Here is a 23687-nt window from a genome sequence, read left to right as displayed (position 1 = left end):
GATACATACATAAGTTGGATAATAATTGGGTCAGGGTAGTTAACGTATTAATGACCTCATACATTTACCATTTCTTTGTGGTGAAAACATTCCAAAGGCTCTCCTCTAGCTATTATGTAATATACAAAACTTAACTGTTAACCATAGTCACCCAACTATGCAATAATAGAACATCAGAACTTATTTCTCCTGATTGTATGTTTATAATTTCATTGACTATAAATTCCACAAGACAAGATCATGTTTGTCTTATGTACCATTGTATCCCCAAAACCTAGCACAGTGCCTGGCACTCTCTTTAATACGTATGGGGAATATATAAATGGAATGCCTACCACTGGGGTGTAGAAATTCTAAGTTGTTATCTGGGAGAGAAGCTAGTCATGAGTTCTTCCCTGGCTCTGCTTGTGAAACAACACTGAAAGCTGATGACACAAAAAGAGAAAAGGAACAAGCCCAACTTCACTATGTGATGTGAAGGCTGACTACAGGATAGGGAGGCACAGAGGAAGGAGCAGGAAGCAGCAAATGTGATACCACTTCAAAGAGGAAGTACAGCTGAACACAGCACAAAGATCAAGTCATAGCCTCAGGAACTTCTCCACATTGAACCTCTTGTGTTGTCAAGTTCTGCTCTCCCAAAAGCTATTAAGCAGTAGAGTTCAAACTCTGCTTTGCTGTCTGATTTTAAAAAAGGGGGGACTATAAAATCAATAAAAATTACCTAGTCCACTAGTCAGACTCCAAAGGCAAAAAAACTCTTCTCAAATGAACAATATTGCATCAAGTTCTTTGAAGAAAGTTACCCAAATGAGAAAACCACATACAGAGAATACATGCTTTGTCCATCATCACCAGCCCTACTTGAAAGCAGTAATTCTGTACTCTTTAGCATATAGGCACTCATTGGTGCTGAAGCATTTGTACTTGCTGACCTGTTATTCTGTCAAAGGTTCTTAAGAACAGGCTTATGTGTGTACATTCTCTCTGTTCAACTAGATCTAAGCTTCTCAAGGGCAGAAAATGTCTTCTGTTACTCTCAAATCCATGTTTTTCAGTGCTGAGCAGAGGCAAGACTCTTCAAACACTAAACAGGACTGAACACTAAATAGATGTTGTATACTCAGTACCCATTGGGTAAATTTGTTGAGGCTTATAGAATCTGAAGAGAATGAGTCCAGGCCTAAAAGATATGGGTAAGAAAAGACCATCTCCATCTTGCCACAAAAACAAGTCTTACCTGTGATGGGGTTATCCTCCCCTTTTTAATTTCAGATGAATTTTCACTTAGTTTTCCTACTTTGTTACTTGAGCTGCATTTGTAGCATGTCCATCTTGTTTGGCCCTCAATTTCTATGGTGCATTCTTTGTTTTGTAGACAAAATGAATGATACAGATGACCACAGCTGCAAAACGAAGGCAACCAATTTGTACTTTGCATTATCAAAAAATCCGTAAACATAAGCTATGATCGAGTATACCTATAAGCAATAAAGATTTCTAACAAGCTTTGATTCACTGATGGTTATATAGGATAAGAAACAAGAAAAGAAATACACTTGTTGCTGTTCTCACTTTTTAAAAATCTAGACTCACATATTTTTATACTTAAGTTATAAGTAGGAACAGAGTCACAGTTGTCTGACTACAAACCACCTGGAGAATGAGTTGAACTTCTGTTCATTTCTCAAACTATGAAATTCTGACAGTATTTTTAGATAGTCTGAAAAAAAGGCAATTGGGAAAAATCATAATTGTATAAGTAGCTTGATAATAACATGAGTGGTCTGCCTCATCAAATTCAAGGCAAGAGTTGTGATTCGATTAAACATTTACAAAAATGTCATTGCTGTCATAAATTCTGACATTATGAAGAAATTCCCTACTGATTACACTAAATTACCAAATAAGCCTTCCAGAAATTGAGTACTGAGTATAATTCTGTCATCTTTACTAATTTCTCTTCACTTCCCCAACTGGAATGTCAATCTTTTTCTCTTCTATAGTTGTTATATTCTTTTTCTTTCCTATATTCTCTCTGTCCACATATAACCTATTTTTTTCTATACTCTTCTCTTCTGTAACTACCCTTGCTCCTTTAGCAATAACTTTTGGCTCACCAGCTTTAAAATACCACCCTCATATGCTTTTGACTACCAAATTTACACCTATAGCCCAGACATCTCCCATAAACCTTATATATCTAATTAGCTCCTCAAGAACTCTGCTTTGGATGTCTAATCTTACATTTAACATGTTCAAAACCAAACTTCTGATCTCCACCCCACTCCACCCCCACTGCATGCTCTCATCCTACCACCTACATCTCAATAAATGGCAACTTTCTTCCAGTTTCTCAGGCCCAAAACTTTGGAGTCATCCTTGACTACTGACTTGCTTTCACAGCCCACATCCAATCTATAGACAAATCCTAACAGCTCTATCTTCAGAATATATCCAGAATCCTACCGCTTCTTACTTCATTGCTATCTTCCCAGGCCGCCTCTCACATAGGTTACTGCAATAACCTAACTGGTCTCTCTGCTTTTTCCCTAGCCCCACAACAGTCCATTTTCAGCACAGCAGTCAGAGCGATCCTTAAGACACAGGTCAGATCATGTCACTCCATCCTCAAAACCATTTCATCGTTTTTCATTTCAGAGCAAAAATCTAACTCCTTATAATGACCCAGTTCCGACATGATTTGGCCTCTGGTCCTCCTCCTAATTCCTCTCTCAAATAATTTCCCCTTTCTTTCACTCTACTCAGGTACGACTAAACCTACTCACTCTTGCTCAAATGCCAAAAATGCTCCTGCCTTATGGTCTCTGCACTTACTGCTCCTCTGCCTGGGGCACTCTCTCCTGATATTGCATAGCCACTTCCTTTAGGTCTCTGCTCAAACATCACTTAAACAGTGAGGCTTTTCTTGACTACTCTTTATAATTAGAAGCTCCAACACTATCTGTCCTCTAATCATAACCATGTTTTATTTTTATTCATGTAATTACTAGTTACCTTTATATTAATTAGTTCAATTGTCTGTTCATAAGTCATCTTAACGGTGAGACTTTCCCTGACCACTCTAAATAAAATATCCACCCCCTCTCACGCCCAAACACTCTGTACCTCCCTTAACATATTTTTTTTTCACAGTAGTTATTAATATCTTCAAACTTGTTTGTTTATTGTCTGGCCCTTACATGGAGAATGTAAACTCCATAAGGGCAGATCCTCTGTTTTGTTCATGCTGTACCCTATCCCCTTGAACAGTAGCTGGCATACAGTAAGTGCCCAATAAATATTTGTTGAGTGAATGAGCTGTTAGTGTGATGAGAACCACTTCCCCTTCCAACCATCAAATCTACCAATCTTCATATGTAGCTAACACTTATAGCGCTCACTCATGCCAGGCACTGTTAAGTGCCTTACATAAACTATCTCATTTAATCTTCACAAAACCCTAGGAGGCAGGTATTATTACCCCAATTTACAGATTAAGAAACTAAAATATAAAGAGGTTAAATAACTTGTTCAAAGTCTCACAGATGGCATGTGGCAAAGTCAAGACTTGAACTCAAGAAGTCTGGCTCCAAGTCCACATTACGTTGCCTCTACCCATATATTTTGGATGAGCTGTCCTCTGCTCCTGAGACCAACCCCTTCACTTCTGCACTAGACCTCTTCCCTCTTTGCACTGTGGCTTAAAGATCATTTACATGCTGATGATTTTTCTAAATTTACATTTCCAACCTCAATATGTCTCCAGATTTGACTAGAATATCTGTCTACCGGACATCCCTACTTGAATGTCTAACAGTCATTTCAAACATAACATCTGCAAGACAAAACTCTTGATTTCCCCAGTTCCTTATACAAAGATACCACATTCACCCAGTTGCTCAGGCCAAAGACCTCATTTTCACCTCACACTTCACATCTAATACACCAGCAAGTCAGCCCTACCTTTAAAATATATTCTGAATTCAGTAAAGTGGCAGGATGCAAAATCAACACACAAAAATCAACAGTGTTCCTATCTGCCAATAATGAAACAACTGAAGAAAAAAATCAAGAAAGTAATCCCAATTCACAATAGTACCAAATAAATTAAATACTTAGGAATAAATTTAACAAAGGAGGTGAAAGACCTCTACAATAAAAACTATAAAAAACTGGTGACAGAAATTGAACAGGACACAAATAAATAGAAAGATATCCCATGTTCATGGGTTGGAAGAATTAATATAATCAAAATATCCATAATACCCAAAGCAATCTACAGATTCAACGCAAACCCTATCAAAATACCAATGACATTCTTCACAGAAACAGAAAAAACAATCTTAAAATTTGTATGGAACCACAAAGACCCCATATAGCTAAAGAAATATTAAACAAAAAGAACAAAGTTGGAGGCATCACACTACCTGACTTCAAAATATACTATAAAGCTATAGTAACCAAAACAGCATGGTACTGGCATAAAAACAGACGAATAGACAAATGTAACAGGACAGAGAGCCTAGAAATAAATCCACACATTTATAGCCAACTGATTTTCAACAAAGGCACCAAAAATATATTGGAGAAAGGACAGCCTGTTCAATAAATGGTGCTGGGAAAACTGAATATGCACATACAGAAGATTGAAACTAGACCCCTATCTCTCACCATACACAAAAATCAACTCAAAATGGATCAAAGGACTAAATTTAAGATCTGAAACTATGAAACTACTAGAAGAAAATACAGAGAAAACACTACACAAAACTGGAGTGGGCAGCACTCTTGAAAAGACTACAAAGGCACAGGCAACTAAAGCAAAAATACAGAATGGGACTATATCAACTAAAAAGCTTCTGCACAGCAAAGGACACAATCAACAATGTGAAGAGGCAATCTACAGAACAGGAGAAAGTGTTTGCAAGCTACATATCTGTCAAGGGGCTAATATTCAAGATATATAAGGAACTCAAACAATTCAACAGGTAAAACACAAGTAAGTCCAATTAAAAAATGGGCAAATGACCTAATAGAAATTACTCAAAAGAAGACATAAAAATGGCCAAAAGGCAAATGAAAAAGCACTTAACATCACTAACCACCAGGCAAATGCAAATTAAAGCACAATGAGATATCATTTCACCCCAGTTAGAATGGCTATTATCAAAAAAATTGAAATCAACAAATGCTGGCAGAGAAAAGGGAACTCTTCTACATTGTTGGTGGGAATGTAAATTAATATAGCCATTATGAAAAACAGTATGGAGGTTCCTCAAAAAAGTAAAAACAGGACTACCTTATGACCTAGCAATCTCACTACTGGGTATATACCCAAAGGAAATGAAACTATTATATCAAAAAGACATCTGCACTCCCATGTTCACCGCAACACTATTCATAATAGCCAAGAGATGGAATTAACCTAAATGCCCATCAATGGATGAATGGATAAAAAGAACTCTGGCATATATACACAATGGAACATTATTCAGCTATAAAATAAAATGAAATTCTGTCATTTGCACTAACATGCACAGAACTGGAGAACATCAGGTTAAGTGAAGTAAGCCAGGCACAGAAAGACAAACATCCCATGATCTCATTCATATGTGAAATCTAAAAAAAGTACCTCTCATAAAAGTAGAGTAGAATAATGGTTACCAGAGGCCAGGAAAAGAAGGCGTTGGGCAGGGGGAGTGGTGTATTAATGGGTACAAAGTTACAGGAAGATGGGAAGAACAAATTCTGGTGTTCTAGGCTGACTAGAGCTAATAATATTATATGACATATTTCTAAATAGCTAGAAAAGAGGATCTTGACTGTAATCACCACAAAGAAAAGGTAAATGTTCAGGGGATAAATATACTATCTACCCTAAGTAAATCATTGTATAATATATGCAGGTATTGAAACAATACACTGTACCCACCCCACAAATATGTATAATTAAATTTTAAAATAAAAAAATATTTTGAACCCAAACATCTCTCAGCACCTTCACTCCTACCTCTGCTCAAGTGTCACTTCCTCAGAGATGACTTCCCTCATTATGCTTTCTTAAAATAGTACTCTCATCCTGAACATTTCATCCTTCTCTCCCTTTGCCCTGTTTTATTTTTTCATAGCTCTTATTACTCTGTATTTATGTAGTGCTTGAGCACCCTAACCTCCACCCCTCCCCACCCCCATGCAGAATGTGGTCTGTGAAGGCAGAAACTTGCCCACGCACTGCTAGAATGACCAGCTAGGGCTGTGTATCATGTGTATTTCTGCCTGGTAATACCATATATGTACACATACTATACATGTAACATTTCCTTCCCTCTCTTACCTAAAGACAATAATTTCATCATCCATTTCTTGGCGTCTCTTGTACTGCTGCAAACATATAGAGCAGTAATCCTGTTTGGGATTCAGTCCTCTAGTGACCGAAGCTCTCAGATTACACAATGACCAATGGAGATCTTGGTTTAGAAGGTTAGTTGTTGTTTCCAGCAGAGTCTATGAAAGATCAAAACAAAAACCAAACAAGTAAAAAGTTATAAAATCAGAGAAACAGAGGAGGTAAAAGGGGAAACAGCTCTTGTTTAGTTTTCAACTACAAACAACTGAAATTGAAATACACTGTAAAGGGATAAAATTGATGCAACGAACAAATATCAAAAAACCCCATACTCAAGAATTTAATCCTAAAAACATGCAGAGTAATAATTAGTGTATACGTTAAGATTCTCAAGTCTGCTGCTAGTTTCTACTGTGCTCTGCCATTCTGTGGCTTAATTCACAATTGATGGCTTTCAAATGACTAGATAAGTCCAAATCTATTTATTTATTACATTTATATAATAGCTTCTGTCTGAATGACTCAAAGTATTATAACAAATAACATAGCTAAGTCTGGATCCCTGCATTCATGGCAATGTTTCAAACAACCTTTCACTGGAAAAGCTAATGGCTATTACTCAGTTTTCATCTCTCTTTGGCAGAGAGATCACATTTTCCTGATCAGCACTTATAAATCATTTGTAACTACTCAAGACTATGACATCTGTCATTGAGTCACATAAGGACATTTTCACAGCTATCACATTAAATCATTTTAAGGCTCTATATTCTTATAAAGAATTATTTTCATACTATAATTCATTCTCAACATTCATACATACCATTTAGACATGTAGCTGGGTTCTTTTCGGTTAGTCCCAAAGGGCAAGACAGAGAGAGGTTCTGCCAACCCTTCTTGCTATAAAGCTTAGCTCTTTAACTTTACCTGTAATGCAAAACTTTTCATTTTAGCTATCCTAATTCTTTCCAATCAATGCCATCTTCCTCGTATCTCATAGTTCCAAAGTTGGCAAAAATTTTCTACTTTGCACTCAGTTTTACTTCTACTAACCAGGAATCTGAGCCTGAAGGGGTATCAAACTTCACTGGGCTAGGCTTAGCAAAACTGCAATTCTTACAACACTCTGAGAAAAGCTGTCACCCAAATTTTTGTTTTTCTTCTCTCAGAATCTTAAAAAAGTAGACACTGTATTTAACATCCCTAAATGACACTTTTCCTAGGTGACTTCATGAGTCACTTTGAAGTACACTAAGGAAAAAATCTGTACATTAACCTGGCTCTTACTGCAAATTAAAGCTATAAGCAATTTCGAGTTCAGGGAAGACTAATAATCATTTTTAGATAGAGGCAATGATCTGTTTCGCAATGTTTAAAATTTCATTTAATTTTATTTTGAAATTTTCTTTATTTATGCTGATCATTTCTTTTCATGGGTTATAGCTTTATATTATTTTTCCAGAAAGTTTCTCATACTTTCACTTTGAAAAAAAAGATACCTGTCTCATTATCACTGAATCAAAACAATAAAATGAACCTGAATTAGATGCATTTCTACTTTCTAGAATATGTGTGTGTGTATAAATTAAGGTTAAGAGAAATTTAAAACTAAACACACACACACACACACACACACACACACACACACACACACAATCTACCTAACTTCCAGTAACTGGTAATTTTTAAAGAAAAAATATAGGTGCAAAAGCAAAACAAAAAAAAAAAGAAACAAATTTTTTCCTACCTTAGGACAGACTCAGATATAGCAAGTAGCTTACTTACTTGTTCATAGTTAAAGGTATCTAACATTCCCAGAATAAGTCCCTGGATTTCTCCAAGTTTTCCCTTTCCATAAACTGGATCCTAATTACAAAAAATAAAAATTAAAAAAAATTGCAAGAAATTATAATTCTGTTATGATTCTTGGTATTTTAAAATTACTTTAAAATATAAGTTATCTGAAAAACCAAATGTTCTTAAGCATTTTTCTATAGTCACAAAATATCTATTCTTCCATGAACCTTCTACTGAAGACTTACATCAGTCTCCCTCTGACCATCTCAAGTATTTTAGAAAAATGAAATTTAAATGAGTCCAGCCACTTTAATAATCTTCTTTGCAAGTCTAACTTAACTTCACTTTGGTTTTGTTTCTGCAAGAAGCTTCCCCTCCTTCATATTAATCATCAACTCTCTCTCTCTGAGTTCATTTATTTGTTACATTAAAACCAATGTACTCAGTGATGCTTGGCTCTGTACCCCACAAATATGTATAATCAATTATGTTTCATTTTTAAAAAAACCCTAAAAACAAAAACAAACAAGAAAAACAAAATAAGAAAACCCAACATACTCAGGAATATCCAGAATCTGTCCAACAACTTCTCTCGTGACCCACATTTAGCCACATTGGTTTTAGGGACAAGCAGGATCTGAGAAAATAGCTTTCAGTTTTTCAAAGCTTTTTTCAATAAAGTTAATACTGATACAGATACCTAGATACGCAATCTTTCCTCTACTGCTTTTCATATGAGGTATGCCAACTAACTTGTTTATTATGCACAATTTGGAAAAAAATTGAAGAACACCAAGAAAACAAAAGACAAAAACTGATATCTAACCACCCAGAGATAAACACTATTGATATTCTGATGTATATTCTTCCAGTCTTGTTTCTGGGGAAGGAGAGAAAGAGAGACAAAGGGGGATGCACTTCATAGTGTACAAAATTTGAGTATTTCACATACTTTTAGATTTTATTTTTTACTTAATGGTATATTGTGAGCACTTTCCCATATCATCAAATATTTCTTAATAGCTGCAGAGTATGAATCATGTGAAAATACCATCTTTAATTCAGTCATTCTCTGCTATTAGGTATTCAAGTTTTCCCCTTCTCCAAACCCCATTCACTATTATCAAATGCTAGTGGCTATAAATCTTGGTCTCAATCTCTGATTCTTTCTTTAGAGGAGATTTTTAGAAAGGGATTAAGTACAGACTCAAAGAGCATTCTTAAGGCTATCAATACAGATTGCCAAATTGTTCTACTGGAAAGTTTAATATGCAATTTTTATCTCCATCAACGTATTTATGTGCCCATTTTACTGTACCTTTGGCTAGACTAATAATTATAGTTTTAAAAATTGCCAATAAATGAGTTGTCAGGCCTATTACTTTAATATGAGGCTGTGATGACATAAATTGCTCTTTTCTGTACCAAACAGGGGAATACAACTACAGAGTAATGATAGAAGTATCTATTTATTAACGATATGCCAAGTACAGTGATAAGCACTTTATATATAGCACGTCACTAAATTTCTCCACCAACTTTTATGAATGAAGAAATTGAGACTTGGAGAGGTTAAATTCACAATTTGAATTTAGGTACTTCAAAAGCCATGTTTTTAATGAACACACTATATTGGTCTCCCAAGTACAGATACATAAACTAACAAACTAAATAATAAACTAATTTTTGATGGAAAATATGGGTAACTAAATGATAAACTAACAATTACTGGAAAATATGGGTAACATTTCTGGCTACTTCTTAGAGAGTAAGTGTTATTAAACTCTTGGTGCTCTAAGAGTAACTGTGAGTTCAGAAAGAAAAAAGGCTAAGAAAGCAGGAAAAACTTGTACAACGAAGTCTCAGGATTTGCTTATTTTTCTCTTCTGGGCTCCATGATGGCTCTTGAAGACTGGGTAGTGCAGTTTCTAAGACTGGTTTTCAGTACTTTGAGTTTGTCTAGAGCAGCATGAGATTATCTGCCAGAGGTTCTCTGGTCCTTTCAGCTGCTATGGATATGCTGAAGAAATCCAACGTACAAAATAACGATGTATTTGTGTAGTAATGAACAAATGTACAAGTGTGGGCTTGAACAGGCCACTTAAGCTTAGAAATAGAAAAATTTTTGTTTCACAGCTAGAGATCATATCACTATACCTGTCAAACATGTGGAGACCATTTACAAAAGGTAAGACTATGGATATTTTAGACTCGTCTTTTACTAGAAAAATAACTCAGGCCATATACCTACCCACTGGAAAATGTTTTTTGTTTTCTTTGCATAAAAATAGACCCATGTTAATGCTTCTCATCTTTACTTAATTATACTTTTGGTCAAGCTCTTAAAAATACACTTGTTTTTCAGTGAAAGTATCAGTGGATACTTATTATTAAAAAAAATAATATTTACTATAATATGCTAATTTAACTCTGGCACGTGTTTGTGACAAGGGTGGTTTGGAGAATAAAGAGGTCTTAAAAGGTTAAATTCTGGAAAAGGAAGAAATCTTTATAGGTCATTTCTATATTTATATCAGTACATTTCACTTTAATATACATAATTTAAAAGCAAAATCATGAAAACCTCATGCTGGGTCAACATATAAATTATGGAATGTCAAAGGGAGCTCAAGGCTTCTAGCACAGCATGCACAAATCCACTAGCTCTTCAAATTATTTTCCAAAGATGTCAGCTAGATTCTTCAGCAATGAATATCTGCTGAGGTTTCTGTTTAACTTTTTTGTAAACTATACAAGAAGAGCACATTTGGGTACCCCATGTAAAGCTATCTTTCATAAAGCACACTAGAAAAAGATGTGATGACCACTTTCTTTTCCTCATGCTTTCTGGTATCTATTGTATCATGTCTGTTTTAAAATTGAAATCTTTACTAGTGAGCATTACTTTAAAATATGAACGATACCCTAAGCAGGAGAGTATATCAATCATTTGTTTGGTTTAATTCTCTCAGTAAGAAAGTCATAAATAGATTCTCAAAAGCCAAGAATTACTTCTGCCATAGAGTGAAGACAGAATGTATACAACATAAATATGGTCCCTTGAAAATGCTCCCTTACTCATCACCTAATATTCATGAAAGAAGCCTGTACAATTCAGGTCCACTAGTTTAAATAAATATGTGAAGGTCAAAAAGATTTTTGAGAACCTCTTATCATGTGAATATATCTTTAGGAAAAACTAATATTGAGCAATTGTGCATCTAAATAACTGTCATTCTCTACCTTCTCCCCAGGGGACCTGACAAAGTGAGACGGATATGAAAAACACCTTGATTAATGTTAAGTACAGAAAAGTCCTAAAACTTGAAGTTAGAAAACCTGGGCTAATGTTCCAGCTGCTCCTACTTAATAATTGAATAAACTAGGGAAAATTGTTTAATCTTTCTGAGTGGCATTTTCCTCATTAGATATATGAGGATATTGCTACTTTCCCAACTTAATGTGCAGTTAGAGATCGAAAAAACTAATGAACACAAAAGTGTTTTATAAACTGCTGAGAACTATCCAAGGACATCAGGTGATTGAGTCAACTAATATTTATTAAGTACCATATTCTAGGCCCTGCACCAGGTGTTGGAGATAAAACAGTCATCAGATAGACATGGTCTCTGCTTTTATGAAACTCACAGCCCAGGAGGGAAACCAATATGGAGACTGGAGTCAAAAGAGTTTATATTGAGGGGTGTGATTGGGGTTGGGATGAGGGTGGGGAGGCAAGTAAGAAAAAACTTATTTCCTAAAGTAGTCTAGAAAATATTCTAAGAGAGAGAATTTAAAGTGGATTAAATACTGGGACTGTTGAGGAAAATGTTGAGGAACTCTACCAAGCATTTAAGGAAGAAATTTTACCAATGCTCTACAATCTGTTCCAGAAAACAGAAGCAGAAGGAACACTTCCTAACTTATTCTATGAGACCAGCACTACCCTAATACCAAAACCAGACAAAGAGATTACAAGAAAAGAAACTACAAACCAATATCACTCATGAACACAGCTGCAAAAATTCTCAACAAAATACTGGCAAATCAAATCCAACAAGTCCAACAATTATATACCACAACCAAGTGGGATTTGTCCCAGGTATGCACGGCTGGTTCCACATTAAAAAACCAATTAATGTAATCCATCATATCAATAGGCTAAAGAAGAAAAATCATAAGATCATATCAGTAGATGTTAAAAAACACTTGAATCCAGCGCCGGCCCATGGCTCACTTGGGAGAGTGTGGTGCTGATAACACCAAGGCCACAGGTTCGGATCCCTATATAGGGATGGCCGGTTAGCTCACTTGGGAGAGTGTCGTGCTGACAACACCAAGTCAAGGGTTAAGATCCCCATACTGATCATCTTTAAAAAAACAATAAAAAAATAAAATAAAAAACACTTGAATCCAACACCAATTCATGATTAAAAAAAAGACTGTCAGTAAACTAGAAATAAAGAGGACTTCCTCAACTTGATAAACCACATCTAAAAAACCTACAGCTAGCATCATCAAAATACCCATGAAATGGTGAGAAACTAGATGCTTTCCCCCTGAAGATAAGGAACAAGGCAAGGATATCCCCTCTCACCACTCCTATTCAATACTGTACTCGAAGTCCTAGCTAATGCAATAAGAAAAGGAAGTAAAAGGTATACAGATTGAGAAGGAAGACATAAACTTGTCTTTTTTCACAGAGGACATGATTATCTACATAGAAAATCCCAAGGAGCGAACAACAACAAAATACCCATGAAACTAATAAGTGGTTATAGCAAAGTTACAGGATATAGGTAATTATACAAAAGTCGACTGCTTTTCAATGTATCAGCAATGAACAGAATTAAAAATTAAAAACAGGATATTCACATTAGCACCTAAAATATAAATATTTAGATATAAATTTAACAAAACATATAAAAGATTTATTTCAGGGAAAAACTACACAACTCTAATGAAAGAAATCAAAGGTCAAAGTAAATGGAGAGATATTCCATGTTCATGGATAGAAAGTCTTGATAATGTTAAAATGTTAGTTCTTCATTTGATCTACAAATTCAGTGTAATCCCAACCAAAGTTACTTTGTGAATATCAATAAAGAAATCACAGGAAGTTACTTTGTGGATATCAACAAATTGTTTCTAAAGATTATATGGAAAACAAAAGACCAAGAATGGCCAACTGAATATTGAAGAACAAAGTTGAATGACTGACACTCCTGACTTCAAGACTAACTACAAAGCTATAGTAACTAATATAGTATGGTATTTGTGAAAGAATAGGAAACAGATCAATGGAAATGAACAGAAAACCCAGAAAGAGACCCACACAGTATAGTCAACTGAGCAAAGGCAACTCAATGGAGAAAGGAATAGTCATTTCAACAAATAGTTTTGGAACAACTAGAAATCCACATGCAGAAAAATGAATCAACATTGACCATACATCTTCCACAAAAATGAACTCAAAATGGACCACAGCCCTAAATATAAAGTGGAAAACTATAAAACTTCTAGAAGAAAACATAGGAGAAAATCGAGGTAATGTTGGGTTTGGTGATGAGTTTTTATATACAACACCAAAAGCATGATCCATGGAAGAAAAAGTCAATAAAAAAAAAAAAAGCTCATTAAAAGTAAAAATTTCTGCTCTACAAAAAACACTTTTAAGAGAATAAAAAGACCAGCCACAGACTGGGAGAAAATATTTACAAAACTCTTATCTGATAAAGTCCCTTATCCAAAATATACAAAGAGATCTTAAAACTCAACAATTTAAGGGAAACAAAACCACCTCAAGTAAAAAGTGGGCAAAAGATCTGAAGAGACACCTCAGTGAGATATACAGATGGTAAATAAGTATATGAAAGCTCAACATCATATGTCATTAGAGAACTACAAATTAAAACAATGATGAGACTACTACACACCTACTGGAATGAGTAAAATCCAAAACACTGACAATACCTTCATGGCAAGGATGTGGAGCAACAGGAACTCTCATTCATTGCTGGTGGGAATGCAAAATGGTACAGCCACTCTGGAAGACAGCTTGGCAGTTTCTTACATAGGTAAATAGTCTTATCATGATCCAGTAATTGTACTCCCAGATATTTACCCAAATGACTTGAAAACTTATGTCCACACAAAAACCAGCACATAATGTTTATAGTAGCTTTACTGAAAAGTGCCAAAAACTTAGAAGCAACTAAAATGTTCTTTAATAGGAGAATGGACAAACTGTGTTTCACCCATACAATTGAATATTATTCAGTGAATAAAATGAAATGAGGTATCAAGCCACAAAAAGACATGGAAGAACCTTAAATGCATATTGCTAAGTGAAAAAAGCTAATTTGATAAGGCTACACACTCTATGATTCCAACTATATGACATTCTGGAAAAGGCAAAACTATAGGGACAGTAAAAAAACAAAGACAACAATAATGGCTGCCAGGGGATGTAATGGGGAGGAGGATGAATAGGTGGACCACAGGGGACTTTTAGGGCAGTGAAACTATTCTGTATGATACTGTAATGATGGATACATGACATTATACATTTGTCAAAACCCACAGAACTGTACAACATAAAATATGAATCATAATATAAATTGTGGCCTTTAGTTAATAATAAGGTATTAATATTGGTTCACCAGCTGTGACAAATGTACCACACTAATACAAGATGTTAATAGGATTGGAAAGTGAGGGGGAGGGAGAAAAGGGGTAAATGGGAATTTTCTGTACTTTCTGTGCAATTTCTCTATAAACCTAATATGACTCTACTAATTAATAAATAATAATATGACAACAACAATAATAATAACAATAATAAGCCTGAATGAAAGATCTGGTTGTGTGGCTAAGGCTTGCTGATTGATGTACTTTAAGGCAGGGTGACAGGGAAGCTGGCTGGGCTTTTTTTTTACATTCTATGATGTTGGAGGGGAGAGGGAGAGGGGAAAGGGGAAAGAAATAGGGTAGGAGAAGGAGGAAGGAAGAGGGGTGGAGTTGAGGCCTGTGGCACTCCCCTCATTTCTGTATGGGAGGCCAGGGGGCTTCCAGCGGTGACCCAGTGTTGCTGAGCTGGGTGCAGATGTCAGAGGGGTGTGGCTAAAGCCCTTATCCCCACCACCACCCCAACTTGGGAGCCCAGGCACTTCCAGGTGCTGGTGGGGCGTGGCTGAGACCCCCAACCTTTCCCCCTTGGACAGGCTTTCTCTTGAGGAAATCCAGAAATGCTAAATCTGTGTAGGTTTTGTCCTCTGAGATATTAATATCTCAAAAAAAGTACTTTCCATCTCCTCTTTGGGAAATGAGGGGAAGGGAGCACATATGAGGCCTGCTGGAAAGGGTAAGAAGAGCACTGATGGATCCTATCCATAGATTTTCCGCAAATCCTCATTTTTAGCTCTGTACTTTACTCCCATACCCTATTGTGCCTGGTGTCCCTCATAGAATCTCCATAGTTCAGTTTTTCTTGCTAAGAGACTAATAGCTTCCAGTGTGTAGCTAGGGTGATAATCTGGGAGGGTGGGAAAGGGACATGAGGACCTAAACATTTATATTACCAGACTTTGAACAAATTCACACCTCATCTCATCTTCTAAGTTCTCAGCTCTCATGAATTGGGATGAAAGAATCGGCAAGCTTCTTGTCAGTGTAACTAATGAAACACTTTTGGTTAGAGCTTTCTCTACTTTGCTAACTCAGTTCCTGCTCCTCTGTCTTGAAAAATCTTTTAAAAATCTCTAATGTGTTGATGTGTCCTTTCTAAGCATACAATATCATTTTGATGTCTCTACTATCTTTTTTATGACGGGCTTAGAAAGGGAAGAAATGAATGCTTATAAGTTTAACTATCTCTCCATCTTTGGCTTTTAAAACAAAATAGCTTTATAAAGGTCTAACTGACATACAATTAGGTAAGTTTTGACATACGTATATACTTGAGAAACCATCACTACAATCAAGATAATGAATACATCTATCACCTCCTAAAATGTCAAGTCCTATAGTAATCCATCTTCACTCCCACTCTGAACCTGCATCCTCCCACTCTTGCTCCCAGACAACCACAGTTTGCTTTTCATCATTATAGGTTACTTTGCATTTTCTAGAATTTCACATAAATGGAACCATACAGTATGTATTCTTTCTTTTCTGGCTTCTTTCATTCAGCATAGTAATTTTGAGATCTTCCATATTGTAGTATGCTATGGACTGAATGCTTGTGTTCCCCCAAAATGCATATGTTGAAGCCTTAATCCCCAGTATTATGGTACTTGGAGATGGGGCATTTGGGAGGTAATTAGGTTGGGGGTAGAGCCGTCATGGTGGGATTAGTGACCTTATGAGGAGAGACAGGAGAGAGTTTGCTTCCTCTCTGCTCACCCTCACTTCCCATGTGAGGATACAACAAGAAGGCAGCCATCTGCAAACCAGAAAGAGGGCCCTCACTAAAACCTGACCATGCTGGCACCCTGATCTCAGACTTGCAGCCTCCAAATCTGTGAGAAATAAAAGTTTGTTGTTTAAGCCATCCAGTGTAAGGTATTCTACTATAGCAGTCCAAGCTGACTAAGACCCAGTGTATATCAATAGCTCATTTCATTTTATTTGTAAGCAGTACTCTTATCATATGGGTATACACGTTGCTTATCCATTCTCCTATTAAGGGACATTGGGTTGTTTCTAGCTGTTGACTATTAGACAAGAATATGCTATGAACATTTGTGTACAAGTCTTTGGTACTATCTGCTCAAACTTTAAGCCCATTTTTAATTGAAGTTTGTTTTATTATTGAGTTTTAAGAGTTCTTATATATTCTGAACATAAGTCCTTTATCAGATATATGATTTCATTCTCTTAACAGAGTCTTGGGGAACAGAAGTTTTCAATTTTGATGTAGTGTAATTTATCAATTTGTTCTTTTATGGATCATGCTCTGAATGTCATAGGTGAGAAATGGCATGACCGAAGATAAAAATTTTCCCTTACGTTTTCTTCTATAAATTTTATAGAATGTTTTAAGTTTACATTTATGTGTATGATCCATCTTGGGCTGATTTATGTATACTTTGTATATGGTCTGAGGTATGAATCAAAGTTCTTTTTGGGGGAGGTGGTGGGGACATATGGTTATTTAGCTGTTCCAGTACCATTTGTTGAAAGGACCATCGTGAAACTCTTTGACATATCTGTCAAAATCATTTGTCCAAGTCTGTGTGAATCTGTTTCGGAACTCTCTATTCTACTGATCCATGTTTCTATCTTGATATTAATACCACACTGTCTTGATAACTGCAGTTTTATAATCAATGTTAAAATCAGGTAGTATTAGTCCTTCCACTTTGTTCTTTTTCAAAGTTGTTTTGGTTGTTGGAGGTTATTTGCATTTGCCTTTGAATTTTAGAATCAGCTTGTGAATTTCTATAAATTTGCCCACTGAGATTTTGATTGGGGTTATGTTGAATATATAACGTGGGAAGAACTGACATCTTACCAATATTTAAGTTTTCTGAATCATGAACAAGGTATACCTCTCCATTTATGTAAGTCTTTAATTTCTCTCAGCAATGTTTTGTAATGCTCAGTGTACAGGTTTTGTATATCTTTTGTCATATTTATCCGAATTTCATTTTTTGATGCTATTCTAAATGGTATTTTAAAAAAATTCCAATGTCTAATTTTTTGTTACTATTATACAGAGGTAAAATTGATTTTCATATATTAATCTTTCATCCTGCAACCCTGCTAAACTCACTTATTAGTTCCAGGAGAATTTTGTAGATTCCACTGGATTTTCCACATAAATGATCACACCTAAAACTAAAGATAATTATACTACTTTTTTTCAATTTGTATGCCTTTTATTTATTTTTGTTGCCTTGTTGCATTGGCTATACGCTCCAGTACAATGGCAAATAGAAGTGGTGAGAACAGACATTCTTGTCTTGTTCTTGATCTTAGGGGGAAAGTATTCAGTCTTTCACAATTAAGAGTGATGTTAGCTATGTGGTTTTTGTGTATTTTCTTTATCATTCTGAGGAAGTTCTCTTCTATTCCTAATTTGCTGAGAGCTTTTAATCATAAATGGATGTTGAATTTTATCAAAAGCTTTTTCTACTGAGTTGATTGTATGGTTTTTTTTTCTGTTTTTTTTTTTTTAGCTTGTTAACAGTAAATTAAATTAACCTATTCAAAAAAGACAATTATTGTAAAGGTACTGGTGTGTTTCAAGGATCCTAGCAAAGAACTGCACATAAGCCTAAAGAACTACAATGAGGAACTCAAATGCCATCAGGATTTTCTCCCCATGTTGTCTCCTCTCCTGGTCTGTGTGTCTTGAATCCTTATTCTCTTCTTTGTATATCTGTTCATTCTTCTTCTTTTTCTTGATTATCCTTTTTCACAATTCTAGTCCATATAATGGAAAAGTAGTCACTGTCAGCTTCTGAAATTTGTTCCTTATATAATTCAGAGACCTGAAGGAAAACTTACATATCCTCCTTAAGTTCAGTTCTAACATTTCCTGGAAAGGAAACTGATTGGCCTTATTTAGACCAGCTTCCTACCTACCCTATGTCAATCTGTTGGAATCAGGAGGCAGGGTCATGCTTTCACATGGCTACTCATGCTGTTATCAGGTGGACTGAATGTAGGAATATAGACATGACAATTATCTACACGGGGTTCAGATAAGATAATTCTAAAAGTGACCACTATTACTTGCATAGAGCCCTGTGAATAGCTGTATCAGAACATTTTTTGTCTCTCTTATGAGAGCTCTTGTGGGGCAAGAACTGTCCCTTTCATCTACACAGGTAATGACCAAACAGGGTAACATATAACTAATAAATTAATTAATAATTAACTCCTCAAGACCAGGGATTGAAACAAATGACAAAAGCTGACCTCACATAATGGAAAAGAACATGAGTTAGGAAGTGAGAGACTTTAGTGGTAGTCCAGGTTCTGCCAGTAACGACAGGCTAGGTACTCAACTTCTCTATACTTCAGTGCCTTCCTTTGTCAGCAGAAATTTTTATAGTAACCCTACTTACCTGAAGAAACTGTTGTGTGCTTTGAGTGAAATAATATATGTGTACAAAAAAAAATATCTATACAAATATAAGGGAGTTACTACAGTAATCATAAACATTCAAATAAGGAATTTAAGAAATAGCATTCCCTCCTGATTAGTGAGAGTTAACAACCACTGAAAGTAGAAAATAATAAGAAAACAATTACAATATATGCCAGTATAACTCAGAATAAAGTTAAGATTTTCAAACACCGAAGGCTTTTGGATTTCAAAGTCTTGAAAAAAACTCATGCTTTTGCCAAAGGAGATAGGTTTTCATAATAATTTATGAATAATAATATGTAGTTAATGTTCAACATAAAACTAAACGTATACACTGAGAGAGAACCCGCTTTTGACTTTAGAATTTCATTTCTTCTAATTTACTTGATAAAGTACTCCTGCCTTATGGAGATATTACTTTATATATGATTTAAAATCTTATGGTTAATGTATTTTAAAATGGATATAACAAGTAGTCTATATCGAAGAATTATTCAACACATGAGAGCTGCTAAGGAAGAAACGAGATAATATGTGTAAAAATACACTCTAAATGATAGTGTTCTATGTGAGGACAGAGACTATGGAATGCAGTAGTCTTTATCAGAAAAGGCCCAGAAGCTTAACACCAGATGGAAAGTAGAGCTTGGAGAATCTTCAAAGAGAGCTGATGGGGACATTTTTGATTGCATAAAAATTATTTGAAATTTATAAAGACCAATGGCACCATATTATTGATTTTTTTTTTTTTTTTGGTATGTCTCTATAGTGCGTAAAGTGAGAGAAGAACAAAATGGATTCTAAGTATAATTCTTGCTGCTTCCCCAAGAATGCTTAAAGGTTTTTCTAAAAATATGTATTACTGTATTTTTAATGTTCTCTTTTTGATGAAATTGGGAAGATTCAGGCCTTTTTGCTGAAGAAAACAAGCTGAAATGATTTTTCCTTCAAAGACTTTGGACACAATGCCAGCTAGAATTTGGAGTCAGGGATTAGTTTTGAACATAACAATAGTTTTAGAATGAGTTAGAAAACCTAAGTAACAACCAGTGATTAAGAAATGCCTATATTAACTTAATTTTGAGGTTATCTTTTTTTTAATATCTAAAAAGTAAAATCAGCTGGAAATAAATGATAATCTTCTCCCGTTTGGCACATCAAAAGGAAGCTGTATCTGAATCCCAAGGTAACAGTAAACACTTGAAAGTTGCACACCCTAACTGAAGGTCATAAGCTTATGTCAGGCAAAGCCATACTAATGGACAGACAGAAAAGATTCAAGCAAGAGGGTTATAACTTAGGTATTTAGTTAATGCCAAAAATTAACTATATTATGCTTAAGACCCATTTAAACATTAGCCCAATTTGCTGTTATACATAACTAAAGTATTAGTTGAAATCAATCGACATTTAATTTTTCCCCCTTTTAACTCACCTGTAAGATTCTTTGCAAAATTGACGGAAGAGCAATAAATGTTGCCATGCTGTTCAGAACTTGCATGGTCAAAGATTTCAGAGCTGTTATAACAAAATGTTAATATTAAGATTAGTTTAAAATAAGAGTTTTTAGTTTTTCCTGTAAGTCAGGAGAAAATACTGGACTTCTACAGCTTCTTAGAAACTTAGCTAACCACGGTCAGTTTGATATTTTAAAATTAACTGTGGATAAGTTGCAGGACTACTCTTATTCAATATAAATTATATGAGTGGTGCAACAGAAAGAATTAAACCTAAAAGATTAGATCTATAATAAGAATAGTAAATTGGGGAAAGACATCATAACGATAGTTTTTGCAGATAAAAATTGAGTTGATGACATAGATGGATTCATTTCAGTTCTGATGAATTTACCTTCAGAGTGTAGATGAGGTGCAGAGGAACTGGACAGCTTCTGAGGGGCCATCATTGCCTCTAGTAATGGAAACCAGAGTGCCTATAATGACAGAGAAATCCAAAAAAAAAAAAACCAAAGTGCACTGTTATTTTCAAGAATAACTAACATCAGCATAGCATTTTACAGATTAAAACGCACTTAATACATACATTTGTTGGCAAAAATTAGAAGAAAAGAGGGAATATTTGACCAGGAGGAGAAAAGACAATAAAAAGCAGAAACCACAGCCAGAACAGATATCTTTACCACGCAGCCTTGGGATACAGAAGGAAGCTGAAGTTAAATAAGTCTAGGCCTTGGAACTGCAATCTTATTTACCTGTGTCAGGAGAGGGTAGGTTCAAAGAAGCCAGGGCAGAGCTTCCTGCTAGGTTGTTATCTACTCTGGTATAAATGTATCACTGACAAAGTCTAAATAACCCTAGGTACTACAGAAAGGAATAAACAACCCCCACAGCTGACCCCTCCCACCATTTTTCTTTGACTAGGTCAAGCAAGATAAATGAATAAAGGCTATGCAAAGTTTCTTCCTTTATCAAGCATTATTTTATACTTCCTGTCATCGCAGATCAGGAAGTAGAAGTTAACATATCTCAATTAACACTACCAACCATACCAAGAGCTAAACAAATAGATCTATCATTTATTTATTCCTATTATGCTAGGCACTGTATTAAGTGCTTTGCATGTATTTTTTCATTTCAATCTCATAATATCCTTATACAGTAGGTATGATCTTCACTTGAGATAAGAAATTGAGGTTTAGAGATGTTAAGTAATTTGCCAAAGATCATACTGCCAGTAAGTTAGTTGTCTAACTCCAAAATCTGTGTTCTTCCTAAGCCTTAGGAAAAATATTTATATAAAAATCAAGTTAATACATTTTAACATCTCAAACATGTTTTCTTGTTGGATAATGATTTACAAATGCCCTAACCCAGTTTCTTGGGAAAAACCTATTGCTGCAAACATCCAGGAGCCATGAAGAAAGTTAGTATTGACAAGCAGGACAAGAGTGGTCATTTGCATGAGGGCATTTTCCATACCCCACCAGCAATAATGTAGAGCTGGCCTGGCAATGAAGATGTGGAAGTGGTTTAAGGAAAAGGCGACAGGCTAAAGGTCCAGCAGCCTTCCCCGCTGGGGGACCTTCCACTGAAGAGCTCTTCTTAGAAACCCTCAAGGGCCGGCCCGTGGCTCACTCGGGAGAGTGCGGTGCTGATGATACCAAGGCCACGGGTTCGGATCCTATAAAGGGATGGTCGGTTCGCTCACTGGCTGAGCATGGTGCTGACAACACCAAGCCAAGGGTTAAGATCCCCTTACCAGTCATCTTTTTTTTTTTTTTTTTTTTGTCATTTTTTCGTGACCGGCACTCAGCCAGTGAGTGCACCGGTCAGTCCTATATAGGATCCGAACCCGCGGCGGGAGCATCGCTGCGCTCCCAGCGCAGCACTCTACCAAGTGCGCCACGGGCTCGGCCCCTTACCAGTCATCTTTAAAAAAAAAAAAAAGGAGAAGAAGAAGAAGAAGAAGAAGAAGCCCTCATCTGCCCCCATTTGAGGTTAAGGCCGAGATTTTATGCTTCTAACTTTTTATGTATATCCTTAAGTTCTTAAGATACTTGTTTTAACTGTGTTATATACTGACAATTCTTTATTTTATTAACATTTGTATTATTTTACCCATTACTCATGAACTTGTAGTCTTGTATTTTATTCTTAGATAGTGTAGGGTCCTCCATCCCCCCCTGCTTCTTCTCTCGTCCTGACTGAGAAACAGAGTGCCCTGACTGCTCTGTGACTCAGCCAGCAGCGTGTTTTTTCCTGCAGGCTTTAACACAAGCCTGGGCCTTGAACATTCCTAGGAACTGATAAAGGAGTTTAGGTTGTTGCCCAAAACACTGAAAGAAACTAGCCGTGGCCCTGAGCCAAATTCCTTAAACCTTCATATAAACTCCATAGCCTGACCTCCTTGTTGAAGACATAGGTAGACGATCAGATCACTTTCTCTCCCTTTCTGCCTGAGGTTATGCTACAATACATAAGTTACCTAATAAATGCTTTGGACTGATCACTCTGGCGTTCAGTGCTTCTTTTTTTGCAAATCCAACTGGCCCCATCTCGGGGAGGCTTGGAGCACTCCCTTGTGGGAACTCCCCTGCTGCCACTTTTGGGGAGACTCTAGCTTTGGGTTTGGCTGGGATGAAACAGATAGCTTCACTTACCTTACCTTTTAGCTGTCTATTTTAATTTCTTTTTATGAACATGTCATTTATTTTTGTGTATTTTATGGTCTTCTACTTGTATATGGCATATCAAACTTTTACCTTTTGGTTTTCATATTTATCATGTTTAGAAATTTAACTTTAAAATTTTCTTATTTACCCAGACAATTTAGAAGAATTATCTTTTTTAAAGGTTTATTTATTTTTGATTTATAAAATGGCAGACTGGGAGAAGCATGGTTATAGAGGTAATAGCCATGGAATGCATTCACACCTTAGGGAGTTATTCCTCTTCCGTTAAATCTCTAAATTAACCCTAAATG

At 35.8% G+C, this 23687-nt stretch overlaps 1 protein-coding gene across 4 annotated transcripts in view; it reads right to left on the bottom strand.

The window, feature by feature from the left end:
• The window catches only part of VPS8 (VPS8 subunit of CORVET complex), a 254205-nt gene that overhangs the window by 54182 nt on the left and 176336 nt on the right, over nt 1-23687 (bottom strand). For all 4 annotated transcript variants that reach the window (XM_063098643.1, XM_063098634.1, XM_063098627.1 and 1 more), the window contains 5 exons: nt 21096-21177; nt 20680-20762; nt 8135-8215; nt 6338-6507; nt 1241-1406 (listed from right to left, as the gene is read on the bottom strand). In XM_063098643.1, the coding sequence (XP_062954713.1) occupies nt 1241-1406; nt 6338-6507; nt 8135-8215; nt 20680-20762; nt 21096-21177 (582 nt within the window). The remainder of the gene's footprint in view (nt 1-1240; nt 1407-6337; nt 6508-8134; nt 8216-20679; nt 20763-21095; nt 21178-23687) is intronic.

Source organism: Cynocephalus volans, chromosome 1 (genome assembly GCF_027409185.1).
Source record: "Cynocephalus volans isolate mCynVol1 chromosome 1, mCynVol1.pri, whole genome shotgun sequence".
Classification (NCBI taxonomy): Eukaryota; Metazoa; Chordata; class Mammalia; order Dermoptera; family Cynocephalidae; genus Cynocephalus; species Cynocephalus volans.
The sequence above is the reverse complement of the archived record's forward strand: the minus strand, read 5'-3'. Positions and strand labels throughout refer to the sequence as shown.